Source organism: Cucurbitaria berberidis (assembly GCF_010015615.1).
Source record: "Cucurbitaria berberidis CBS 394.84 unplaced genomic scaffold K460scaffold_1, whole genome shotgun sequence".
NCBI classification, from domain to species: Eukaryota; Fungi; Ascomycota; class Dothideomycetes; order Pleosporales; family Cucurbitariaceae; genus Cucurbitaria; species Cucurbitaria berberidis.
This window is the reverse complement of record NW_024468935.1, coordinates 5,411,141-5,428,266: the sequence shown is the minus strand read 5'-3', so window position 1 is coordinate 5,428,266 and position 17,126 is coordinate 5,411,141. Positions and strand designations below refer to the sequence as shown.

Sequence of the window (17,126 nt, the reverse complement as noted above, 5' to 3'; positions counted from 1 at the left end):
AACCAGGGTGGACGTGTCAAGGCAAGGAAACGCGTTTGCTATAAGGAACTGTACACACCCAGAATAGCACCTTGGGGTCGAAATCACCGGTTCTTAGAATTCATCCAGCTCCAAGGCTATCCACGGATCACCATGTTTCGGTCACCACTCTTCAGCTGGTCTCCACGGCCAGACCAAGACCCGCTGGCTACACCGGCATCGCAGTCGCCATCTCGATTTGGCGCATTTCAAAGCAACATACGAACGATGATCAATGGCTCTTCGATCTATTCGCAGTCTCCAGGCCTCGGTCCATCGAACCATGACACGCCTAAGGTGCCTTTCTTGGGGTTCCTCGGCCGCCGCCCGCACTCGCCCGATGGGAACATTCTTCCCACCTCGAACGATGTGCCTCGCGAGTCAAATGATTCGCGATCTCCTCTTCACCCTCAGCATACTGCGGGTTCATACATGCGTACTATCGCACCGCTACAAGACCCGCGAGAACCTGCAACAATATACAGTCGCCATCCAGCGGACGTGCCGTTACCACATCAACCAAACGGATATGCGGACCCCGAGGTACAAGAACTGGCCGACGACATCCATGGACGGAGACGGCGGCGGAAACACAAGAAGAGGAAGCATAGGCGCACCGAACAATGGGTCCGCCGGAGGGACGAGAGAGGCGGGCGCGGTTCAACAAAGTATGTAAAAGGAACGGCAGCTCGAGCGAAGATGTTCGCCTGTGCTATTTCTGGTACTTTCCTTATCATCGTATTAGCGATCTGTAAGTACACCGACTTCCATCTACCTCATTTGAGGCCCCTACAAGTCTGGAAGCTAATTGTGGCAATTTAGATCTCGCAATCGCCCTCACGAACCGCGACCTTGGCCAGGAAGTCCACATCCTCTTCATACTAGTCCTCCTCACTATCACCATCTTCTTCTGCCACTCCCTGATCAGACTCTGCATGCTTATGCTCAATCCACCGCGCGAAGGACATCGGCCACACCTCCCAGCTATGACGGGACCTGACGGCTTCCAACCTATTGTGCCTATCCGCGTACATCTTGCAAGAGACGTGGAAGCCGGAGCTTCTGATGAGGAAGCCGAGAATGACATGGACATCGAGGACCCAGAGAAGGACAAGATTCCTCCACCTCCACCTGCCTACGGTCTCTGGAGGTGCAGCGTCCGCGCCGATCCCAACCTCCTACACTGGCAGCGTGTCGAAAATCGAGAAAACCGCGCCTCAATCACCACAGACATCCCTTACACACACAACGCATCTGCCATTGACCCACCCGGGGCCCCTCCTCTTGCGCCTGCTTCTGGTCCTCGCCCGCCATCTTACATCTCAGAAGACGGCGTGAGTTACATTATCGAAGCTGCACCGCGGAGTACGGTGAATAACCGTGAGAGTTCCACGGGGGTCAGTGACATTCATCCTGCGTGGCGGCCAGGCTACGCTATGAGCGAGGTCAGGGGAAATTACGGTGTAGTGTAATCTGACATGTCAATCAATGTCTACATTCAAATAACTTGTATTTTATCGGCGCATTCTGGCATATGGGTTCATCATGGCGTACTGGCGCCCCCTTCTTATTTCCCTAGCGGGGCGAAAATTCCGGAGTTTTTACGCTGAACATTTCTTGGGGGGAGTTGAATTGTATCAATGTATGTCGTCATATTGGTTTCGCTGGTGTGTAGGAATTAGTGGATCTAGTGGCCGATGGTCGGTTTCAGTAGGTGAAGCGATGAAGGCTAGTCAAGTGCTGTCAATGCATGTTAGTTTTCAAGCACCTTCCGCGGCATGAATATGTCCCGTTGTTTATATGCCTCTTTATGACGTCTACCACGTGTATATATAGGGTTAGGGTCGAAATGTTCGACGCACGATGGTTTAGAAATTAGCAAGCACGCGAGGATGTGGTATGAGTCCATCTCACCTGAAAGTAAAGTGTGAATACAGATGCAGCAGAAGTGCTATAAATTCTACAAAAAGCTCTTGTGACTCGCGGTGATTATAATTATACCTTCTCAGGACCCAAACCAACTTGATGATCCTGCCCTGCAACACGCAAACCATGCTCTTTGCTCGCTATATCTGTAGCCACAGCTTCTCTATCCCTTTTCTTTTCAGTGCGGATGTGCATCCACACGAGTAGACCTGTCCAAATGGCCATCGCAATGCTCACAGCGATCATGGCCCACATACCTCTCGTGAAATATGGCGCGAAGTTTGCTCCGTAGAAGACAATACTCCACCACGCGTTTATTGCGTTACTTCCCATGTTCATCGACGCAATGACTACGGCTCGCAAGCTGTCTTCCTCGTAGCGGAGCACGTCGTTTGCCCAAGCAAAAAAGGTCGCTTGGCAGGCATACACTGAGCCAGCCCAGTAGTACATCGCGAAGTGGATCGTCGTGTTATGCGGATAGGCTAGGATCAAGGCGCTCGTTATGACGCCAGTTATACCGATCCAGTAACCAACTAGCTGTGCGTTAGATATGTCGCGGTTCGGAATCGAGATATGAACACACCTAGATAGCGCTTGCCTCCCATGAAATCCGTGAGCGTAGCCCAAAACAGTGTTGAAACGATGCCCACTGCAGGCACCCCAGTCGGATAGTTGTTGACTTGCGATACGGCGTACTTCTTCGTGGGATGAGACTTCATGTAAAGCTGTAGAAGAGCATTTGTACTGAATGACTCGGTCTCTCCCGCAAGGATCCATAAGATGACGAAGAAGTACCAGTACCACGTGCTGAAACAATACTTCAGGAAGGTCCAGGAGATTGGTGTGCGCTCTGAGACTTCTGGGACGCGAGATATGGCAAGCGCCTTCTCTTCCGCAGAGAGGTAGGGAGCCTTGGTGTTTTGCGGCTTGTCAGGAAAGAGGAGGAATCCATAGACCGCTACAGGCAACGTAATGATTCCGTCGATTATGAACAGCCATCTCCAACCTGAAAGGCCGTTCAATCCATTCATGCTTGAGTGGATACCGGTTTGGATCAAGCCCCCGATCATGGTTCCAGCTAGTCCAGATGCTGTGAAGATCCCGGAGCGCTTGCCCAGCTCTTTCTCGGTATACCACGAACCGAGGATGTAATGAGTTCCTACAAAGGTCGATGACTCGAAGATTGCCTGGAAGAAACGAATCGCCATTATGTCTTGCGGTTTTTGGGCAGCAGCTGTTACCATGGTCAAGCATGCCCATGCTACCTATGAGCCGTTAGCTAGGGGCACTCGGTGTCAAGACCTCGAAACACCTACCATGCACGCTGGGAAGAAGTATCTTGGTTTGATATAGTAAAGCGCAATGTTACAAGGTACCTGACCTATCGTGTACCTAATATAAACACAGAATCAGTCATTGTTACATAAGCAGTTCGTACATGAAGCTCAACTCACCCAACGGTAAACACAGTATTAATCTGGTTGAGTTGATTGCCTTTGAAGCTCAGTTCTTCTCTCATGCCAGAGACATAGGCGTTGTTCAAGTTTGTTCGGTCAAGATAATTCAAGAAGTACATCAGACAACAGAATGTGAGGATGAAGAAGTCGAGCTTCTGCACCAGCTTCCGTTCTCCAGGCGCATTTTGGTCCCCCCGGACGTACTGAACGAAGCGGTTTGCCATTTTCAGCGTTATCGTCCAGTGAGGCCGTGTTAAGGGTATTGGTCGTAACCCAACGTTCGTAACTGCACACAAGCGTCCAATGGTATCGCTGCTAGATTCCGTGAGAAGAGTGGGTATTGGAGAGAATAGTCTCGATGGTCGCTGATAGGCCCTTCTTATAACATCCGCGTATTGCCCAATTCAATGCCGATCGTGTTCCACGCATAGTATAGCCAATAGATCTTGTACGCGAGATAGGAGAGATAACTCAAGACTGACGCCGGTTGTGCATAATCAACCTATTGCCGAGGGCGTGTACAGCGTTGTGCTGGGGACTCGGAAGGCCGCAACCTACCGGTGTCGGTGCTCGTGCCCGGGCTCAAGATGGCAGATAATCGTTCAGATCGCCCAAAGACAGCTTAGGTTAAGTTAACAAGCGATCCTTTGACGTCTGGTAGGGTTTAGCTGCCCTCACGTGGGTCCAAGGCGTGCGGGGATGAAGAAATAGTGGAGTAGCCTCTACCATGGAACTGTGGCAAAGATAGACCGAAAGGTGGGGGGGAGCTGGCACCGAAGAGAGCTGTTGGGGAAGCTTACCTACAATACAGGCCCTCCTTTGAGACCTACGACCGTGTATATTATTTCTCACGTTGATAGTTGTTGTCATACCAAAGTGCTGCTCGAACTCTGCACAATGACGTCTGAAGAGAATTGGGAGAAGATTGCCGCGGCGAAGCGGGCTGCTCTCGCGGAACAAATCCCGCCCGAATACCGCGTCCCGAAAGACCAATTACCACCAGAATCGCAGCTCGACGTTACGACGTGGCCCAAGGAATCTGGGTGGTTCTCTCCAAGGGAGCTAGAGATCACCGGTAGCACTGCATCGCGAATCCTGAAGCAAATTGCGTCGAAAGAATGGAGTTCAGAGGAGGTGACACGAGCATTCTGCAAGCGTGCTGCTGCAGCCCAGCAATTGGTAGGGCTATGAGCACCCCCAATATAGTCGAAGAACTATTTAACGATAGTAGACAAACTGCCTTAGTGATGCCTTCTTCGAGGAGGCGATACAAAGCGCCAAACATCTCGATGATCACCTCCAGCGATCCGGCAAGCTCGTGGGACCGCTCCATGGCTTGCCAATCTCTCTCAAAGATAACTTCAATATCAAAGGCAGGGATAGCACTGTGGGCTTCACCTCCCTGGTCAACAAGCCAGCAGAGTACAACGCGACATTAGTAGATATCTTGGAGAGGCTTGGCGCGGTGCGGTACTGCAAAACCAATGTACCCACAGCTATGATGATCGTATGTGTACATGCACAAGTAACGTAGGCAAAAGGCTCATGGGACACAGGCGGAATCGGTAAACAACACGTTCGGGCGGACGTTGAACCCACTGAACCGCAAAGTCACATCTGGCGGATCTTCAGGCGGTGAATCAGCCCTCATCGCTTTCGGTGGCAGCGCTCTCGGAGTCGGGACCGATATTGTCAGTCATTACTCGGTTGACCTGAGATGAACAAGACTAATCAGATACACAGGGCGGTAGCTTACGTATACCAGCAGCATGCACGGGCATATTCACTCTTCGTCCGTCTTTCGGTCGCTTTACCACACAGCGATGTAGATCCGGCCTCGCGGGTCAAGAAGCTGTCCAGAGCGTAAATGGACCGATGGCAAAGACCCTTGAAGATATCACAATGTACTCGAAAGCTATTGTAGATGCGCAGCCCTGGCTAGTGGATCCAAAGATGCTGCCAATACCGTGGCGGCAAGTAGAGCTAAAGAAAAGGCTCAAAATCGCTGTGTTGTGGAACGATAATGTGTGTATGCCTACACCTCCAGTAACAAGAGCTCTTACGGAGACTGTGGAAAAGCTGAAAAAGGCTGGCCATGAGATTATTGATTGGGACCCTAAGTTACATGCTACAGCGCTGGGCCTTCTGGTGAGTTCTTCGCGTAATCTGCCAAAGGTCGACTAAGCAAGAAGTTAGGGCCGAATGTTCGTCGCAGATGGTGGCAAGAGCGTCGAAGCATTACTCGCCCCAACGGGTGAGCCGTACCGACCAGAAATGGTTCAATACAAGGACGCCAAAGACTCTGGCGTTTTTGAGCTGTGGAAGCTGCATACAGAGCGATCCGAGTTACAGCGCCAGTATCTTGAGCAATGGATGTCATACGATGGACTCGATGCTGTTTTGGGTAAGTCATACATTCGCAGTGACTCCACATTCATTAACCTCGACAGCACCTACTACGCCGTACGCAAGCGTTCCACATGGCGACTTCAAATATGTTGGGTATACTGGAGTCTACAACGTTGTCGACTATGCTACTGTGTCGTTCCCAACCGAGATTACTGTTGACAAGGCAAAGGATAAGCCGGTCGCAGATCACAAACCGCAGAGTGACTTCTGCAAGGCCGCGCAAGATAGCTGTAGGTTTCCAATATATACCTCACAAGTGCACTTCCTTAAACTGATACTCGGTAGATGACCACGAGCTCGTGCACGGCTTGCCCGTCAGCCTGCAGTAAGCTTTACAACTGTCATCTTGCTTTCGTTTTGCTGACGTTTGTGGTTAGACTCATTGCGCAGAGGCTTGAAGAGGAGAAGGTTCTTGCCATGACTGACATCGTACTTCAAGCCATCAAATCTACGGACTAAGCGGATTTCTAGAATGGTGTGCACCTTGACTTGTTATGAAATTGCTTCAAAGATTATAAAGTCGGTTATGTCGTCCGATTTGTAGGCATGATCCTGATTTGCACCTGGTCGCGAATGCCTCCCTTGGCGGATGCAGTTGAAGCAAGAGCAATGAGTCTACCGTAAAGATCACACATACAAACAGTAACTCTCTCCCCGCTCTCACTATAACACCACATCCATACCCACCTCATTGTATATCCTTTCCATCTCGCAGTCCTCCACGACCAGCTTCCTCGAGTCCGAAACCTTCGTCCTAATTACTTCTTCGCATCGGCACTCGGAGCTGGTCGTTTCCTATTCTGTAGAGCTCACAAACCTCTCACTATCACTCAGTACTCCCGCGCAACTGTTTAAGTCCTAGCGACACCACCTTTCTTACCAGGTGTCTTTCGAAGTAGCATATTTGACTTTACCAGTGTAGCTCCACGCACAATTCCGCTTGCACCCGGCCGTAGAGATGGCTGGGAGTGCTGATGCTGGCTCTGCAAGCACAGAGGCGCTCTCGAAGCCAGAAGCACCCACGGAGAGGAGGAAGGTAGCTCCGCGGACAACAGTGAAAAGACTCCCTTGGCTAGATGGCAAGACGTCACGGGCCGTCTCGACAAAGCCTTCAGCCCGTCGGCAGAGCGAGGCAAAGACTCCATCTCAAGGTACATATCCTTTTAATCGCAGGCCTTCTACAGCTGTCGCACCAAAATCTACCACAAAACCCACGCCACTAATACGGAAGAAGCCAATGGCTTCACCAAGCAAACGTCGGGTCTTGCCGCTGGACGGGAGCAGCCTATCTGTAGCAACAGAAAATCGACCGTCACAGAGTCGACGTGTCTCGCTTCCGCCGAAAAAGTCTCCCCCTTTGGGAGATCCACCTCTTGCATCAGTATCTCGCGAACTAAAGAAGAGGCCCAAGATCGTACATTATGACGATGAAGAGCTCAACGAAAGCCCGCTATACGACGATCGTCGGCGTACAGATAGCCTTGTCCCAGTTCCAGACCAGCTCGAAAGGTCTATCACACCGGATTCAATCCGTATACCTGCACAGCACTATGTGGAATCAACAACAACTCTGCCTGCGTTCGCTTCGCATCTCCAGATGCCCGCAACAAAATTAGGACCCGGCCCTGGTGCTTTCGATCGAATCGATGACCGAAGGACTAGCAACGCAGTTGAAGACCTAGAGAGCATGGTACAAGAGGCTATTGAGATAGCTGAAGATGCTCATGATCAAGATCAAGTCGAAAAAATCTATGAAATCATTGTAGATGCCAAGGATGCGATCCAAGAAGCATCTGGCGACCCCACGAGATATTCGATGAACACCACTTCACCGCTCCAAGCATCTTCTGAAGATGTGGAAGACGTGTCACAATTGTATTCGCAGTCACAATGCGGCGGATCCCCACACCATATGCCCTCTGAACCAGTAAGGACGCCCCTCGTTCACAAGGACAGATTGGAAAATGCAAAGGGGCTCATGCATCCTGAGGAACGTGTTAACTTACAAAGAGACTCTTCGTCATTTGACTGGGCTTATTCGCAGCGCAAGGATCACCAAGTTGATAAGTCTTCAACTTCGTCTCTCTCGTCTAGTGACCAGGGCGTGCGAGGTCGGACCAGATTCGGCACACGAAGTGATCTACTTCTTCCACCCCAGCCTTCTCGGACTTCTCCAAGGGATCATGTAGATTTCGTTCTTCGTCCTGTAGCTCGAGATCAGTCTCGTGGTCGATCACGCCAGCGGCTTACCGGAGACTCAGTTATACGACCACGCAGACGTCGGCATCGCGGAAGCTTTGGAGTCGAAGTAAAGTCTAGATCCGGACATCGGCAGCACAGATCGTCAGTCTTCAGCCAAGATGATACATCTTTTGACGAAGAAGATCTTCCTGCTAAAATATACGGAAACGAACTGATCGTACAGGAACAGGCACATCATCATATGTTCAGTCTCCGCAGGCACCACCGCAGACAACCGATCGCGAGAAACTGGTCCACGGGCAAGAAGCGTCTCACTGCCGTGATTGCGTGTATCAACACTGCTCTACTCGGCATCATCATCGGCGTCTATGCCGGCGAAGTACCTCGCATTCAGTATTATTTGGCAGATGAGCGCCATATCGTCATCGTAGGCAATGCTGTCCTTTACTTTGGGCTTGCTGTATCAACCTTTGTTGTATGGCCGTTAGCCCTGCTCCACGGACGCAAGCCTTATGTGCTAGCCGCTCTGGCGCTCGCTCTACCTCTACAATTTCCTCAAGCAATCGTCGTCAGCGCCAAGCGGTCCCCTAACGACGCACGATTTCGAACTGGACTGCTTTGCTCTCGTGCAGCTTTAGGCCTCGTTCTTGGGTTTGCAAATGTGAATTACATCACAGTGCTTCTTGACCTTTTCGGCGCATCCCTACAGAGCAAAAATCCACATCAAGAGTTTGTTGTTCCCAATGATGTACGGCGGCACGGTGGAGGGATGGGAATGTGGCTTGGTATCTGGTCATGGTGCTGGATTGGTTCGCTCGCTATTGGTTTCCAGGTCGGCGCTGCAATCATCGATGGCTTGAGTCCAGATTGGGGTTTCTATGTCGTACTAATTATCATCGCCGCCGCACTGGTTCTGAATATCCTCGCCCCAGAAACTCGTCGAGCCCCCTATCGAAGGTCGGTAACGGAGGTGTATGATCGTGATGAGAATTATATCACTCGTCGCGTATCGCGCGGTGAGTGCAAACTCCATATCTCGACCGAAGGCCCGAAGTACTGGTTTGAAGAGGTGTGGGCTGGGCTGAAGCTCATGGTTATGATGATGTGCCAGCCTGGATTCCTCGTCCTCTCCCTCTACCTTGGCTGGATCTACACACAGATCGTCTTAGTCATTGTTCTTCTAGGCGCTCTTCTCTCTCGAGATTACAAATGGCGGCCTCGCTTCGTCGGGGCAGGCGTGATGTCCATCGCCATTGGTGCCTTTCTAGCCATTCCACTGACGAAAGCCGGCATATTTTCTCGCGAGCGCAAGCGTGCATTTCGAACTGATAGCATGACATTCCAGAAACAAGTCACTTGGTCTTCCCATCTTGTCCGTCGGGCTATCTTCACGCTAACCCTCCCGCTGATGGGCCTCGCATACACTGTCTCTGCTGCCGGCAAGCCAAACCCATATATGGTCCCCATCATCTTCGCAGGCGCTGTAGGCTTCTTTAGCATCCTCGCTATTGCCGAATGTCATGGGTTGATGATGGAAACATTCGATACGTGCGACTTGCAGCCTGGCACAAATACGCGGCATCGTCTCGTGTCCATGGCTGTTCAGGATCGGAGGAGGAGAACAAACTATACTTCCTTTCCCCGCGTAACAGCGGGCATCTTCGTCTCGCAAACCCTCGCTTTCATTGGTGCAGGAGTGGCCACCATAGTAGGCGGTTCCATGACACGTCGCCTGGGTGCCCAAACATCTACCGGCGTGACAGCAGGAATCCTCTTTGGCCTCACTATTCTTCTCACAGCGGTTCTTTTGCGCTTCAAGGAAGTACAGGTCATCCCCAGCCACACGTTCGGTACCCGACGCGATACGGCTGCATGGGTGGAGTTCAAAGAATTAGAGAAGATGGGTAGAGGGGCAGACTGGAAGGCTGTGGTGATTGGGAACCCGAGTGGCAAAATGAGGAGGATGAGTGTGCTTGAACTCGGATCACTGAGCAGGTGGACAGAGATCCGGAAATTGAACTTTCTGCTCAAGGGGCCGCGGTTGGGGGAGGAGAAGCAGAAAAGGAGGAGCTTCAGGGACAGCTGGTGAACAACTACGATGGAAGTCACGAGCATACAAGGATTCGAACTTTACAAAGGAGGCGATAGAATTGACAGATGACTAAAAAAACCTACTTTCTTCTTGCATATTTGTTTTTACTGGTAGCCGAGAAACATGTCTGCACGTCTGACGATTGTGAGGATATTTTACGCAACCAGTCCACTCTTTTCACGAGTAGAAAAGTACTCTTGTTCGACTACACAATGGTCAGAACTGTTTAGTATGCTCAAATTCTTATTGATAAGCGACTGTAAGAGTAGAAGTTCGAGTGAATAGCTCCCTCGATGCTTGGGAAGGAGCTGGCGCACAGGCCATCGGAAAAATCGTCAGGTCGTTGCCGAGCAGTCCAACAACTCAACCTCAACGCCGACATCGACCCATCGCCGTGAGCCATCTCCACTCACTCAATTCACATCAACATGTCTCTCGCTGCATCACGCGCCGTCTTACGGCAATCGACGTTCACCATCCGCCGCGCCGGCATCCGCAATGCCTCGACGACGTCCGAAGCCGCCGGCGCTGTAAAGGGTAAAGCTGCTGAGGTGTCGACCAAGGCATCAGAGGGCCTCACCAAAGTCACCAGCTCAGCAAGCTCTGCCGCGTCAAGTGTTGGCTCAGCCGCGAGCAATGCGGCCAATGCGACAACTGGACGTGTAGGAGGGCTGGTTGGGACTGTACAAGGTTAGTGGCATTATTCTGAGGGACGGAATGGGGTGTGATTGCATTTTGGAAGTCTGGAAGAGCGCGAAAGAGCAGAACGAAGGACGGCTGGAGCTCAATGGCATGTTTGGGAAGCTCTGTGCAGCTGTCCAGGCGTAGCTCGCGCGTCACGCTCCAATCGCGCTTTCCAATGAGACGATGACACACTCGGGTACCTGGTTCATTTCAAACATTGCGCTGACGTTGTCACTACAGGATTGATTCCCCAGGTCGTCTACTACTCAAAAGTCACACTTGAGCTCGGCAAGCTTATTGCTCATCAGCGAAACATGGCACCACCGTAAGCCTATCTAACACAACCGCACCCCACCCCTACGTTTCCTCATCTCACCCTCTATACACAACTAACACCTGAAAAGTTCTGTTCAGACAATCCAAGGCTACCTCCAGCCGGCCATCAACGCCGCCAAGAACCCAACCTCGCTCTTCAACCGCGCCGCCAGCGAGGCCAACGCCGCAGCACAGAAAGTGCAGCAAGACCCCGCCAACATCCTCGCTCAGGTCCGGAACGTGTCACGCGCACAATGGCTTTCTGCTGGTGTTGTTGCTGCTGAGGTTATCGGCTTCTTCTCCGTTGGCGAGATTATTGGCAGGTTTAAGCTTGTTGGGTACAGGGCGAAGGAGGAGCACCACTAAGTGCACCAGAGCCATGGAAACGGATAAAGATACAGCAGAAACATATCAACTGGTCACAGGACAGTTGTAGATGAGTAGGAAGCGCGAGGTAGAGAGCAGCTGTACGATCACGCGGGCTGATAGGTTGGGCAAGCGTGCATGCGGTACACTTGGGCCGGGAAGGGCCCTACACTGTAGTATTATTGCACATACCTTTGATTTAGATTTCATTTCTCCTGTGCAACTACTGGGCAATGCAACCATTTCACAGCGATTCAGAACGCGTCCTGCAAGCAATACGATGATCGGCAGTTCGGCGAGAAGGATCGCACGGACCACCAATTTTTCGAGTTGAACTTTCGAACTTTCAACACTCGAGAAACTTGACACAATCTCGCAGCGAACATGGCGAGACAATGAGTAAATTTACACAAAAATAATACCAAACAGACGCCCAGTATCAACTTGACCATGAACGTCTTCAAGCTCCTCTCACGATCGTCAAAGGCGGCGCCAAACTCGCCGTCGCAAAAGCTGCCATCCTCCGGCGCAGTCGCGAACCCGCAACTTTTTGGCCACGATGAGCCTGCGCAGCCTACACAAAGCACGAACAAGAGCCGAAAACGAAAGAGAGGCCTTGTCGCTGTCACTATACAGTCACCCCCCAGTCCAGCTGCATTACCAGCAGATCTCGACTTTTTCGGCGGAAGCGCAGGTGTAGACACCGAGCTCGATGGAGATGATGGCAAGCTCACAAAGGGGAAGAAAAGGCAGCGGAAGGAAGAGCTGAAGGACTCTGGTGCTTTGGAGAACGGCACCGACGTTGTTGAAGAGGAGCAGTACGATGTGGATGAATGCAAAAAGATACTACACTTGCATAAGCTGAAGATCGCAGTGCTGGAAGACTTCGCGCCACAAGTGGAAGAGTCGCGGGAGGAAAAAAAGAAGTCCAAAAAGCGGAAGAAGGAAAAGGAGCAAAAGAACCAGAAGAAAGAAGCAAAGCGGCAGCTTTACCCACAGCCGCTCACGTCATTTGCTCACCTACGTACACGATATGGCATCTCGAGAAGACTAGCGGAGAACATAATGGATCAAGGCTATAAGCTACCTACCGAGGTGCAGCTTGGTGCTCTGCCGCTGCTGCTGGCTAGTAACAACCACAAGGCGGGGCAGAATGGGTCTACAACGGGCGCAGAATCTCTCTCTGGCGAAGGGTATGCCGGGGATATCGATCTATTGACGGTCGCACCCACAGGCAGCGGGAAGACGATAGCATTTTTGATACCGATCATCAATGCGCTGCTTTCGGAGAGCAAGGATACGGATTCTAGGGACGGGCCACGCGCCATCGTGCTTGCACCTACGAGAGAGCTTGCGTCGCAAATTGTCAATGAGGCGAGGAAAATGGCAAAGGGCACGGCAATCAAAGCGACACTGATGAGGAAGGGCATGGAGGTCGTTGAAAGAACAGAAAGCGAGCTCATCGAATATGGGCCCGACTCACCCGATGCTTCTGAGCATGACGAAGACGCTTCAAATTCCGATAATGAAGACAAGGCAGTACAAAAGAAAAAGCAAACACCAAGACGAGCAGAACTCGTAAAAGCAGCGATTCTCGTAGCCACGCCCCTCGCACTTCTAAACACTTTGAAGCGCAAAGATGGCACAATCGCGAACCTACCGAGCGTCTCCCATCTTGTCCTCGACGAAGCAGACGTGCTCCTTGACCCGCTCTTCCGCGAACAAACCCTCCACATATGGAACGCTTGCACCAACCCCAAGCTGCGAGTAGGGTTGTGGTCTGCAACAATGGGATCCAACATCGAAAACCTCACTCTCTCCACCATGAACACGCGTTGGGAGACACTGTCCTCGTCGAAGTCCGATATGCCTGCGCGACCGCCCCTCATCCGTCTCGTCGTCGGTTTAAAGGACAGTGCTATACCAAACATCTCCCACCAACTGACGTACGCTGCAACCGAACAAGGAAAACTTCTTGGGATACGACAGCTTCTCCATCCAACCTCCAGTTCCTCAGACTCCACAGCTCAGTCAACTCTGAGACCACCCTTCTTGGTCTTCACACAAACCATCTCCCGCGCCATCGCCCTCCATTCCGAGCTCCTCTACGACATACCCCCCGAAGCAGGAGGCTCCTCGCGCATTGCAGTCCTCCACGCTGATCTTTCCTCGTCCGCACGTGACAGCATTATGACGCGCTTCCGCCGCGGCGAAGTTTGGGTACTCATCACTACTGATCTACTCGCTCGAGGCGTGGATTTCCGCGGCCTAAACGGCGTGGTGAACTATGACGTACCCAACTCAGCAGCCGCATATGTACACCGAGTTGGCAGGACGGGACGAGCTGGCAGGGAGGGCGGCGTAGCAGTCACCTTCTACACGCAGGACGATATCCCGTACGTGAAGCTCATCGCGAACATCATCCGCGCGTCTGAAAAACTACGGGGCGTCAAGGCGGAAGATGGCAGCATAAAGCAATGGCTTATTGACGCCTTGCCGACACCAACGAAGCGCGATCGGCAGCAACTCAAGAAACGAGGTGTTGAAGCTAGGCGGACTGTCAAAGGAGCAGATAACAAGTCCAAGAATAGGATCAGCACTAAGAGCGGTTATGAAAGGAAGATTGAGAATAATCGCCGAGGCGCCATGCTTGGGAGTAAGCGGAGAGCAGAAGCGGAAAATGGTGGTGGTGTGAAGGAGGTTGAGGATGGTAGTGATGGGAGCGACTTCGAGGGGTTCGAGTAGATATAGCAGGGCTGGATTCAGATGTCAAGATTCTGAATTTAGACACTTGATTCTCTTCTTCCTTTAGACATACAGATATGCCCGTCGTCAGTCTCCCCGTACACTTGTCTCATCCCTACCACCGTATCACAACGTTAATGAAGATATGAGTCGAGTGATCTCCATTAGACATATGCATACCGTGGAACATATTGACCAGCATTCAAAATGAATGTTTCGTTGATAAGGCAAAAGAAGGTGGTTTGGGATTAGGGGTAATATCTCTGACTTTTCTTTTGAAAAGCAAGCGTGTAAAAGAATCATAATGGGAAGGATAACTTTGGGTTAATGTGTTTTTTCAGCACATTTGGTTGTATTATAGTTGCTGTGGCCTTGCGACTATATTATTTCCTATTGATGCATTGAAAAGAACCCCAAAAGCAGCTCGCTTCAGCTTCCATTGTACTCCTTCCTCCCAAAATCTTACATATACCTCACCTCGCCAGAGACAACCTACTCCTTCACCCCTCAACCCCATACGCCTCACTCCCCGCCCTCCACCACACCCTCTCCATTGACCCCTCCTCAAAACCCCTCTCTTCCATCCAAGCCTCAACAACACTTACCCAAAATTTCCAATTTCCCTGCTCGCCATGCGGCCCGCCGACATTGCATACGGGCCAATCCGATCCAAACATGACTCTCCCAGGGAAGTTGGCAAAGACGGCGTCGAAGAAAGGCTGGACTGCTTCGATGACGGACTGTACGGTGTCGGGCGTTGGCGAAGCGTCGTCGAATTCATTCAGGGCGCCCGAGAGCTTCATGTAGATGGATGTGTCTGCTGCGAGGCCGGTGAGGGCGGAGCGCCAGCGGACGAATGTTGGATCGGAAGGAGTCGCTAGTGGGAGTCTGTGTTTGCAGAGGTGGTCTGGTGTGGTTAGACGTGACTTTTCTCGATATAGAGGAAGTAAGGAAGGAAGAGGGAGCATGACTTACTCAAGACGAATCGAACGTGCCCTTGGCCACCACTATTCGCCTCTCGCCTGCGCACTTCCGCAATCATACCGCCCACATGCTCCAGCTGCTCAACACCATCTCTATGCGTATCCACACCAACATCAAATGCCCAACCTTTCCCTCCCCTCCCATCCCGCAGTGAAACAATATTCTGCAACCAGTCCTCGCTCTCAACTAACCGCTTCACCTCGCCCTCAGCCTTGCCCTGAAGTAAATACCGGAAGCCTACGACGCGGGCCCAAAGTGCTGGCCCAGCAACTTCTTCCGCGATCTGGAGGTACGTGCTGAAGAGGGAAGGGGAGAGATGGAACGGGGCCCATAACACTGCGCCTTTCATCCATGCCGCATCACTGGGCGCAAAGCCATCACCCTCTTCTGGCTTCCCTTCTACAATTCGTCTGAGAAATTTCACCTCGGATAAAGGCTCGCTAGCCCATTTTGATAGTTTCCTTCTCTTTTCCTCGTCGCTATCTCTTTCTTCTTCAATCTCAGGAGTTGAGGATGGCAAATAACGATCAGTTTCTACGTATATGAAAGAGACTGGAATGGGGTTTTCTTCCTCTACTTCTTCCTTGGATGAAGATCTCTTTACATTCGCGACGCTCCTGTAGTCTGAAATCCCATGTCTTTTAGCAAGGTGATGGCCCGGCGCCATCCAGCCATGATTTGTGGGTTGCGTAGCTGTTGAGGGCCAGAGGTGGATATGCGAGTCTAGGATGCGGGATGGTGGCATGGTGGGAATTGCACTTTAGTGACGCCCCGTTGTGCAATGTGCTATCGCTGAGTCGTTCAGAGCGTTTTGCGATGAGTCTGGTTCAGGAGCTAGAACTTCGAGATGCATGTGCATATCTGGAATGCGGGGATGTGGTGCTTCGGTTGGCGGGATAATTATGACCGAGTGTAGGCGGACGGGCCTTGTGTCGACTATCGCTTGTTGACCTTGTTGGTGATGCAGATAGAGGGTGGCAGCTAAGTAGTAGTCGCATAGCTGCACTATCAAGTTACTGGTGTGACTGCAAAGCCGAGGAAGGTAGTTGTGATGACAAAGAGCTGGGTGCATGGTTATGAGTCTACACTGCAAAGTGATCACACATATTCGAAGATTTGCTGAGAGGTTTGTAGTACTAGAAGGGTTGGAGCTAAGATGAACTTTCGACTAAACTTTCGATCAGAAGGGGAGACTATTCAGATTCTCAGACGAACTGCAAGGTTATTTAGCGTTACTGATGAGTGGCTCTTGAAGTCACGTAATGTTGATAGTGAGCTGCTCTGTGCCTACCTCGTAGCCAAGCGATGACGACATACGGATAGCAGCAGCCCACACCATACACATAGTACTTTACGGCTGGGACGCCTTGCTAAAGGGGGTTTATACGGAATATTTGGCGCGAAGAGTTGCACAACTCATGCACACAAGTCACATCCAGCCCTCAATCCTACGGTCCAGAAACAGTGTGCGGCAGGTGTGCTAATTGCAGTATACACCCTCCCATGCATTCGAAAGGATTCCACCCCGATATGATATTGCAGCTGTGGTTGACTATTCCTCCGCGCCGACAGGGACAAGGTGCCAAACCCATAGCTGACAAAGGACAGTGGGGGTAGTTTTCTTTCGCTTAACGAGTTTGCTCGCTAATGTAAGGCATGTCCGAAGTGGACGCAAGGAGGGGTAATGGAGGCGCGCTTGCAGCTCAACAAGTAAATATTTCACGTGTCCTGAGGCTCCTCTTCGATAAGATGTTTGACAGCGAAGAAAAGCCGTCCAAGGTAACATGATATCGGCAACTCGCATCTTCAGGGATCTGCAGTAGTCTCTAGACTGTCAGATCGTGACAGCTGCACTCAACGTCCGGCTGTCGATCGCCGAACTCAGCAATGCACCATTGCTAGCAGATCCTTCACCAAGTAGAGGATCC

At 51.4% G+C, this 17,126-nt stretch overlaps 8 protein-coding genes across 8 annotated transcripts; 5 read left to right on the top strand and 3 right to left on the bottom strand.

The window, feature by feature from the left end:
• Positions 1 to 132: 132 nt before the first annotated feature.
• On the top strand, positions 133 to 1,490 carry K460DRAFT_373519 (uncharacterized protein; the record flags this gene model as incomplete). Its single annotated transcript, XM_040934590.1, has 2 exons — positions 133 to 769; positions 841 to 1,490. 2 exons carry the CDS (start codon positions 133 to 135, stop codon positions 1,488 to 1,490), a joined length of 1,287 nt encoding a protein of 428 aa, XP_040794092.1.
• Positions 1,491 to 2,013: 523 nt separating this feature from the next.
• On the bottom strand, positions 2,014 to 3,625 carry K460DRAFT_275118 (pantothenate transporter-like protein; the record flags this gene model as incomplete). The annotated part of the gene is made up of 4 exons (XM_040928011.1): positions 2,014 to 2,477; positions 2,528 to 3,209; positions 3,261 to 3,336; positions 3,399 to 3,625. The coding sequence occupies 4 exons, from the start codon at positions 3,623 to 3,625 to the stop codon at positions 2,014 to 2,016; spliced, it is 1,449 nt and encodes a 482-aa protein (XP_040794091.1).
• A 588-nt stretch (positions 3,626 to 4,213) lies between these two features.
• On the top strand, positions 4,214 to 6,642 carry K460DRAFT_413076 (amidase). Its single transcript, XM_040937582.1, has 8 exons — positions 4,214 to 4,580; positions 4,633 to 4,908; positions 4,958 to 5,092; positions 5,145 to 5,549; positions 5,598 to 5,805; positions 5,852 to 6,040; positions 6,096 to 6,135; positions 6,188 to 6,642. Exons 1-8 carry the CDS (start codon positions 4,299 to 4,301, stop codon positions 6,267 to 6,269), a joined length of 1,617 nt encoding a protein of 538 aa, XP_040794090.1. The 5' UTR covers positions 4,214 to 4,298; the 3' UTR covers positions 6,270 to 6,642.
• Positions 6,643 to 6,768: 126 nt separating this feature from the next.
• K460DRAFT_324480 (MFS general substrate transporter) lies at positions 6,769 to 10,156 on the top strand (the record flags this gene model as incomplete). The annotated part of the gene is made up of 2 exons (XM_040930570.1): positions 6,769 to 7,685; positions 7,767 to 10,156. The coding sequence occupies 2 exons, from the start codon at positions 6,769 to 6,771 to the stop codon at positions 10,099 to 10,101; spliced, it is 3,252 nt and encodes a 1,083-aa protein (XP_040794089.1). The 3' UTR covers positions 10,102 to 10,156.
• A 376-nt stretch (positions 10,157 to 10,532) lies between these two features.
• Positions 10,533 to 11,721, top strand: K460DRAFT_413074 (uncharacterized protein; the record flags this gene model as incomplete). The annotated part of the gene is made up of 3 exons (XM_040937581.1): positions 10,533 to 10,794; positions 11,029 to 11,113; positions 11,193 to 11,721. The coding sequence occupies 3 exons, from the start codon at positions 10,533 to 10,535 to the stop codon at positions 11,467 to 11,469; spliced, it is 624 nt and encodes a 207-aa protein (XP_040794087.1). The 3' UTR covers positions 11,470 to 11,721.
• K460DRAFT_362273 (uncharacterized protein) lies at positions 11,432 to 11,720 on the bottom strand. Its single transcript, XM_040932617.1, has one exon. The coding sequence runs from the start codon at positions 11,710 to 11,712 to the stop codon at positions 11,515 to 11,517; it is 198 nt and encodes a 65-aa protein (XP_040794088.1). The 5' UTR covers positions 11,713 to 11,720; the 3' UTR covers positions 11,432 to 11,514.
• A 198-nt stretch (positions 11,722 to 11,919) lies between the features above and the next one.
• Positions 11,920 to 14,346, top strand: K460DRAFT_391778 (P-loop containing nucleoside triphosphate hydrolase protein; the record flags this gene model as incomplete). Its single annotated transcript, XM_040935844.1, has 1 exon — positions 11,920 to 14,346. One exon carries the CDS (start codon positions 11,920 to 11,922, stop codon positions 14,212 to 14,214), a length of 2,295 nt encoding a protein of 764 aa, XP_040794086.1. The 3' UTR covers positions 14,215 to 14,346.
• A 269-nt stretch (positions 14,347 to 14,615) lies between these two features.
• On the bottom strand, positions 14,616 to 16,278 carry K460DRAFT_36570 (uncharacterized protein). Its single transcript, XM_040933227.1, has 2 exons — positions 15,190 to 16,278; positions 14,616 to 15,121 (listed from the first exon to the last, which is right to left on the bottom strand). The coding sequence occupies exons 1-2, from the start codon at positions 15,941 to 15,943 to the stop codon at positions 14,715 to 14,717; spliced, it is 1,161 nt and encodes a 386-aa protein (XP_040794085.1). The 5' UTR covers positions 15,944 to 16,278; the 3' UTR covers positions 14,616 to 14,714.
• Between the last annotated feature and the right edge of the window lie 848 nt (positions 16,279 to 17,126).